We start from the raw sequence: 8,379 nt of genomic DNA on the forward strand, positions 1-8,379 counted from the left end.
TTCCCCGAGGGCCTGGCCCTGATATTCAAATTGTTCCCAAGCTTTATTCTCCTATTTAAATTTCTGAAATAAATCACCGCGTTAATACAGTTTCTTTTCATTTTTAAGGGCAATTAGTAATGAAATTAAATAGGGTTGCTTCAAGTATTACATGTTACGCATACATCTTTATTAATACAGCCACGATCTTCAGAAGCAAACATTTGGCCAGCGCAGCACATGGAAACGTCTCATTAGGATCCCTATTTACATATGTGTTCTCAGCTCACGGATGAGAGCATGCCAGCGGCAAGCAGCAGTCCCCATCGGTGCTGGCAGGGGACACCTGCTTAAACCACAAGGACGTCCTGGCTCCATTTAAGCAAAATTATGTCCTTTCGCTTCCATAAGTAGGAGTGGTGAAGCTAATGGGACCGCACGTGGGCAAGAGGGGGAGCATCCCTTGGCCCGAGAAATCCCAAAAGCACTTTGGAGCGATTAGAGGCACGGAAAAGCCTGAGGAAACACCAACTTATCTCCTATTTACACCTCTGGCTCTGTGGTGCTGCTGACCCTGCATGGCTGTCACGTGTCCTCGGGGAGATGGCTGCATTCCCCTTTGGGCGAAGGCCCCCATCCCACACGGGTGCTTTGTACGGCACTTTCGGGTTTCTCCTGGTGCTGTAGAAACGGGATTTGGCACACGAGCAAATTTCTACATATTTACACAACTTTGTTGGAAGACAAAGTCGCCGTGTGCGTGCCAACACGCAAGTACCTGTCTTCTTACTACGTCTGGCTGCGGCGGCTCGTTGGAGTGGCGTCACCCGAAACGCTCGCTCCAATTTTTCCACTCCAGGTGGATCCACTCTGAGAGCAAACCCTTCGCTTGGCCCGCTGTGCCGTTCACAGCTTTTTTTTGGTGTGTTTAATGATTCTTGACCGGCCACTCAGCCTAGGAAGTGCCTGCTTTGCTCTCCCCCCTCCTTTTCATACATGTTGTCACCATCCGCCCCGCGCATGGCATTGAATAAAAGGAACATCCAAGGGCACGGCTGTGAGGGGCAGGAGCGTACTGAGATGTGCAAGCACATGCAATGTTAAAGGAAAAAAAATAAAGGGAAAAACTGCCAAGAAACTTGACCAAAGAGAACTGATCAGGAGAAACTGGGCCAAGTTCACAAACCTGTGGGATAATCTTCCGCTAAGTCCGAAAAAAACCACAACCCAAAAGTGATTAAAAGAAGGATTTCTGTAATTTGTTCGGGAGGGAGGAATGTAACAAACTAATTTAAGCTAATGTAATGTTTATAAAGTTACTTAGGATAATGACACCATGTATGCCATTATAATCATTAAAACCCAATCTATGTTTTTTAAAAAAAAAAACTTAGATGATTAACACAAAATTAAGTTGATGTGAAGGAACAATTACTTTTAGAAAAAAAATCAGGAGGTCCTAATATTCTGTAGAATGAGGGAGGATGCAGCTGTATGTCGACAGCTTTCATATCCTCATTTGAATAATGTGGCCTGAATCTGTCACTTTATTCATCCTCCTTATGCTCAGTGTACTCTGCATCAACAACAAATTAAGTTGTAAATAAGAGACAATCATCACTTTTGTTTTTAAGCAGCTTCTGCATGGAGAATTTCAATGTACTGTTTCTTTTCGACAGAAAGAAAGGGATTCTACGCTCTGCTTATGTAAGCACAAATATGAGGAAACCAACCGAAATGAAACAATAAGGGAACACTTGAGAAATGCTCCAAAATGTTCTTGGAAGTGCATTTCTTCCACCACAGAAATCTCCTTTTTTTAAATAGGATACGTATAATGGGAACTGTTTGATTTACTGCAATAATTACTCTTACTTTGCTCTGAAACTTCAGTGATTTTAATTTTTAATTTAAATTCCCCCAACCTCCCCTTTCCTCATCCAGGCACAAGCAGGGTACACCTCAAGAAGAAGAACAAGTGACTAAAGTCAGCTGTAACCTCTGTGTACCCAGAAATATGATTAATCTCTAACACAATAACACGGTACCTTTTCACGAGCAAACATAGCATGCAGTAAGGAGTTGGGGGCGAGGTGCAGGGGAGGAAAGAGATTTTCTTACCTTTACATCTGAGAAGTAGGTTTTCAGCATATTGGAACTTGGGTACCGGGTGTAAAAGAACATAAGCTTGGCCTTTTTCAAGTGATTCGGTGACAAGCCTTCCTGCATGTAGGATTGAATTAGTAAAGGAAAATGCTGTTCTTGAGAAAGCTCGTTCTGAACGCACAGGGCTAGCAAAGTGCCCCCTTCAACAGTCTACAGTTCCCCAGACTACAGGAGAAAAAATATTAACATTTAAATTGCTGCACTGTCACTTTCTGCAAAACAGCTGACCGAGGCCACGTAACTCAAACCCTGTTATTCCCTATCAGCTTTGGTGCTGGGTCTCGGGAATCTTGCAAGTTTACGGCTTGTGTACCATATGTATGTTCACTTGTTGCTAAGGAAACAAATGCACGAAGCATGTGCCGCGGAAAACTTATCGGAAGCTTTTTCTCCCTCTCCTTCGCCATTCCAGCTAAAGTTTCCCTCTCTCCCAGCGCGGTACCACTCTCACGAAACAAAGCCAACGCGTGCGAGGCAGTCGGAGGCCCTCCATCATTTTGAGCAATGTTTTATGCGGGTGGTGCGTCTCACCTGTTCCATTCGCGGCGATAAATTTTAACATCTTGAGTAAACACCCCATGTTGCTTTGCTCCAGTGGCTGCCTTGCAAATCAAAGCGAGATTTGTAACAGGCAGAGCCCCTCCGCTGTTCAATCCCCCCGCCACAAACTTGTCGCCTCCTGATTTACACAGTTAACTCCTCGGAGAATGAAGCTGTATTTGGGGCTAACCAATCGATACGTGTGGGCTAGCAGATCAATAAATGGCCACTTACCCTATAAGGCAGCCTATTTATCCTGGAAACATCATTACCTTTTAGATCTGTAAACAGAAGCAACTCAAAGAGTTCCCAAGGGAATGTGAAGCTAACCATAACAATCTCGGCTTGCTGATTTTTCTCCCAGCTTCTTGGCTCCCTTTTGTGTACTGCGTGCTAGGACGGCTCTGGTCACATCTGTGCCGCAGGCTGGCCCTGCCATTTCCTCAGCAAATTAATGGCTTTATAATTTATCAGAAATGAAGATGCACGTGGAGAAAATCAATGTGGCCCCCACAAGGTCAATTAAGGGTTCTTCCCAGAAGCTTCTCTAAGGACTGTTTCTCCTCAACACAACTGTTGAAAATTCCATCCGGTTCACACCTTACGGTGGGGGAAGGTCAACCAAGTTGACAGATACTCTGCAGCCAAGGTGCCTCCTCCACCTTACGGCCAGGCGCCCGTCAGCACGGAACAGCTCATTCCGGGCATCGAGACGGGAAGCCCAGACTCATTTTTATCAGCAGGCTACTGATGATTAGCTAGGCTTTTTCAGCTAGAATTGTTCTTCTCTAATTTGTGAAATCTGCCGGAACCCTCTGCCTTTATTTCAGTTATGATGTTCGTTTGCAGATTGGAAAAATGTAGCAATAAAAAAAAAAAAAAAAAAATAGTTGACAATATTAGTTTAAAAACCTCTTATTATGTGGAAGTACACAGAAAACAGCTCAGCTGAACTTGCATTTTGTTTTAGATGCTTAATGATTACAAAGAAGATAATTTATGACTGACATACTTCTTGTGCCAAGAGAAGAGTTGAAAGAACCTCCAGTTACCTCCATTAGACTGATAGAGAAGTCTAAAAGAGCATTACACTCTGCAGTGCCATCTGTCAAAATACGTAAGTGAAATAATAGTAGCAAGCTGTCACCTATTGCTTAGTGATAAGAGTTTTAGACAAATCAAAACTTCTATGCCAGAAATCCATTTTGCTACGCGACCCTTTCAGGAAAGTGAGGGTCCGAAGGGGAACTCCAATAAGGAAAAGAAAAAAGCAAAACCTCGGTCTCCCTAATTTGTGATTCCTCTGACGCTGGCAATATGTTAGTATCGGGTTTGGTGTCTATTTTCTTTCAACGCAAGCTCAAAGATGGACTTAAACTTTCCGAAAAAGCTCTTCTGTTTGCTGGATTTAAGCATATTAGACAGTTGTCTAAGCATTTGGATTCCTTCTGCATTTAGGATTTTTAAATATTTTCTGCTCTAATGCCAGAGGATATTGATATTGAATGAAACATGTATTAAAAGATTCTGAGTCTCTATTCTGAGACTCAAATTCCCAGAAATCCATTTTTTATTAAAATTATACTTGTTCTTAAGCACTTGGCAGCCTTAAAGCGATATCAAATCTGCAATAAATCTGTATATCTCGATCCTCAGGTTAACGCTTTACTGTGACAAAAGATATGATCTGTAATAATCTAGCAAAAAACAGTTAATGACAGACTTAAGAGCTAAGAATTAGATAACCCATTGCTATTTCAGAAAGAAAAAAAAAAGAAACACAACACTGAACTGACCAATTGCTTAATTTCCTTTTTAAGTGCTTGGGCTGAAAAGCAACTGTTCTTCCAAGAAAGCACTAGCTGTTTCCAGGATACTTACACACGCACAATGACTCATGATGAAATAGATTCAGTAAACATACAGCTGTACCGAACACGAGCTAAGCCCCATTCAAGGCCAGGAAAGAAAACGAGCACAAATAAATATTAAGGAGGTAAAGGGAGGAGGGGTGCCGAATGGAACGCAAACAAGCTCTGTCCCAGAAGCTCGTGTGGCTTGCCTCAATTCTCTTAGCTATAGCTTTGTGAAGACAGATGACATTCAATTCTATGGGTAATGCAAAATAGACAATAACTGCTGAAACTTGAGCCAGCTGCCAGGTGTAAAAAAAAAAAAAGAAGAGGAAGAAAAAAAAAAAGGAGAGAAAGAAAAGATGATAAATCCATAAATTAATGAAAGACATCTGCTCGGGAACATAAAAGATCAGAGGAACAGTGTACTGCAGCTGAACCTAAAGCAGTGCTCAAACAACCTGAGAGTCTCAGCGCCGCGCGTTTACGCAGCGCAACGGAGCCTCACCTCACGCAGCAGCCAAAAGGCAACACGCTAGGAAATGGGGAGCGACAGACTGGGAGCAGAACATCCACACGCTCCTGCGTGCTTGAGGTGGAGAAGCAGAGGTGGCATTGCACAGCTTTTCGTTCATTTGTGCTTCCACCCTCCCAGGTAACGCTCCTCTTTTGCAAAAATATTTGTCAGCGATGATCTTTCAGTCCTGTTCCTCTCAGGCTGAGCTCCCACAAATGCTCCAACAGGCTCTTCTAGCCCACATACGGATGGAGCTGAAGGAAAAGAGGTAAGAACAGGCTGCATCGCTTTAAAAACCCTGCGCTAGCAAAGCCAAGCTGCTCCTTAAGTTACACCTCACGCGCTTTTCATCAGCAAAGCTCCAAGTAGCTGTACCTCAGAGCATCTTCGAGACCCTTCGAAGAAGGGGCTGGCTGGAAAGCGTTCACTCGTCACCCAGGTTTTATCAACAGCACCGAGTTACCCAGCCTGCTGTACAATCACTCATTTTTTTTTAAAGTTTAATTAGTTTAATTCTAGTCAGATGTAATAACTCCTCATTTCAAAATGTTGTAATTCACTAATTATAGCTTTCACATATTGGGACTGTGAAACTCATTCCAGTTGGATTGGAATTCTGTTTAAAAATAAAAAAATTGCAGAAAGTTTCAGTTTTAAAGCCCGCCCGCCAGGGAGAGCACGCTGAACTTCTTCACCTTTACAGATGTCTTCACAGCACACAAACTACTGTTGTGCTTCAATTTTGATCTATGCAAATGTTTCGGGACTGAACAAGGCTATTTTTCTTGAGATGCAAAGAGGATGCGTGACAAAGGAAGACCAGGCAGAAAAACAATTCGCTGTCTGTTTCTTTTGGAATTTGAATAAAACTTAATATTTGATTAAACAGATTAGTTTGCAAAGATACAGACTGCGTTCACGACCAAGATGGGAATTCAAGCTGCAGGTGCATCTTATCTTGTTCAGCAACATATGCAAACATTAACCATTTCCTTCTGCAATTCAGCAAAGAATGATCAGATACATTTTACAGGCGTTGGGTTAAAAAAAAAAAAAGAAGAAGAAAACACAAAAAGGCCAAAACCCAGGCTGGTTCAGTGTTTTAGCCGTCTACTAAGCCCTGGACTTGGCTGTATCTGCTAGCCCTATGTTCTCATCCTGGCTGTATTGTCCAGGAAAACAGATGTTGCTTTCTGCAGGGAAGAAAGATCTGCTTCTCTCAAGAAACATATTCCTTATACATGCACATTCACCCATGTAAAATAAAAGTGCCACAACAGAATCGACCACAAACCCACCAACCTCCACGCTGCGCCTTTCCCTGGGAGCTGCAAGCTACCTGGACAAATGAGCCGCTGCTAGAAAAAGCCATCCATCCCCACTGCTGAGCTGCGTGCCAGGGTAGACGTCGGGTAGAAGCGCTACTGAACTGCTCTGTTTGCCCCAACAGCTCTGTGTCTAAACCCAGATCAAACCGCAGCCTGTGAGAGCCTGTGAGGTGGGAAAGCCGGAGCGCTACCGCGATGGCAGGGGAAGAAGTGAGGCAAGGGGGAAGGAAGGGAGCCGCTCCACTCAGCGTTTCCCCTGGCTAAGCCTGGGAGCAGTGGGGGACTCTCACACCCCTGGCTCAGCAGCAGCAACAAGCTCCCTTAGCGACCGCCCTGAGACAGAGCAGGGGAAAGGGGCAGAAACAGCAGAGGTGTGGGGGGAGATGTTCCACGGGTGGAGAGGGTCACGGGCAGCCCCCGACACACATTTGGCCATTTCTGCCTCTGCTCACGCCTCTCCCAGGATGGGAGAACTACTTTTACACAAAAACAATTAGTATGCTGCTGTACTGTTTGGTAGAAATGACTTAATTGCTCTGGCCTGAGCCTTGCCCTCGGCTGCCACTCGGGCTGACCTCAGGACGGCTTCCCAAGCATCGCAGCTTGCATTTCAATATGCGGGGAAGACTCTCCGTTTGGACCTTCAAAAGTAACTGGCAGTAACTGCAAGTGATGCTGGATTTAGACTGACCCCTCTGTCTTGCCCTACAGTGTATATTGGTGAAGATTTCCCTGCCACCCATGCAGCAGAGAGATCCTCTTTCGGGAAGGAGGTCCCTCCAAAGTCACGTCCACTATCAGCTGACTCTCGAAAGCACTGAGAGCTAAGGAAGGGGCATTCAAACTGGCTACACTTGCCCCTTCAGAAATGGAACTGTTCATACGGGTCAGACAGCAGCAATTCCTGACTTGGACTTGACCAGAGTTAGACCGAAGACTGGGGGTGATGGACTCTGGACCTACTGCACCTGCCTTCGCCCCAGCGGCGCACAGGGCCATGGGAGGGGTGGGAAGTCCAGACAACCAGCGGGTCTCAAGCCCTGCCAGCACCCTCCTGAGGGTTCAAAGCGTCCACCTAAAATGCGGAGAAATCTATCTAACGCCACCAGCGTGATTGGTCACCTAGAAGGTACGCAGTGATGGGGCACAGCCTTGGACATCCACCTTCACAGGGCACCCCTGGGAAGGGGACAAGTTCCCTGGCATCGCTACCATTACTGGGGGGGGGGCGGGGGGGGGGGATGCTCAGTTGCAATTACTTTCATCAGCTGGGCAACGCAACTACCTGCATCTAAGGCTCTGTGCTTGCGCTGTTGCCTTCTGCTGGGGTCTTGGAGCTGGGATAAAATGTCAACCTACCCTTCGTTCAAAATCTTCAATTACTTAGTTTAAATAAAACTAACACATTTATTTTGTTCACTTTAAATACGACTGTACTTGGAGGAAAAATCTTTTGACCAAAAAGCACGTTGGGGGAAAAGACACATGGAGTGGGAGGTGTTACCGCTAAAAAAGAAAAAAAGAAAAAACTCCAAAACACCCAAGAAAACTGTTAACCTACTACTAGTTTCCAGGAGAAAAAAAAAAAAAAAAAGATCATGACTGTGTCTGGATATGCCTAAATAAAGGCAGAGATGTATTTCTTCCCCTAACTAAAGCCTGCTATTGAGCTGAAATGAGGCGCTTTTTTTAATAATCTTTTTTTTTTCCAAGCAGGGGAAGTGTCCTGTAAATTTAATACAGCTGAAGTTTTATATTTAATTGTTCTCTCTAGCTTTCCAAAATAATTTGCTTTGTGTATGTTAGGACAAAAGATTTCTGTGTATGGCTGAACAGAGGTTAATCATGCATAGCAGGCAGCTGCACAAGGGCTGAGGAACAGACCTCTGGGTGGGGGAAAGAACTTGATGCAGCCGGAATATATCAGTACCTGTGTCTTTTGTGCTTCGTGGCCCTGACGTGCTTGAGAGCCGAAGGCCCACGACGACCGCACCGT

At 44.6% G+C, this 8,379-nt stretch overlaps 1 protein-coding gene across 1 annotated transcript in view; it reads right to left on the bottom strand.

Annotated features, from left to right (window-relative positions):
- Window positions 1-8,379, bottom strand: part of PROX1 (prospero homeobox 1) — a 37,461-nt gene that overhangs the window by 26,825 nt on the left and 2,257 nt on the right. Inside the window, 1 exon segment of the mRNA XM_010161086.1 lies at window positions 2,101-2,208. Within this exon segment, the coding sequence (XP_010159388.1) occupies window positions 2,101-2,208 (108 nt within the window).

This window comes from Eurypyga helias, unplaced genomic scaffold (assembly GCF_000690775.1).
Source record: "Eurypyga helias isolate BGI_N326 unplaced genomic scaffold, ASM69077v1 scaffold3660, whole genome shotgun sequence".
Lineage (NCBI taxonomy): Eukaryota > Metazoa > Chordata > Aves > Eurypygiformes > Eurypygidae > Eurypyga > Eurypyga helias.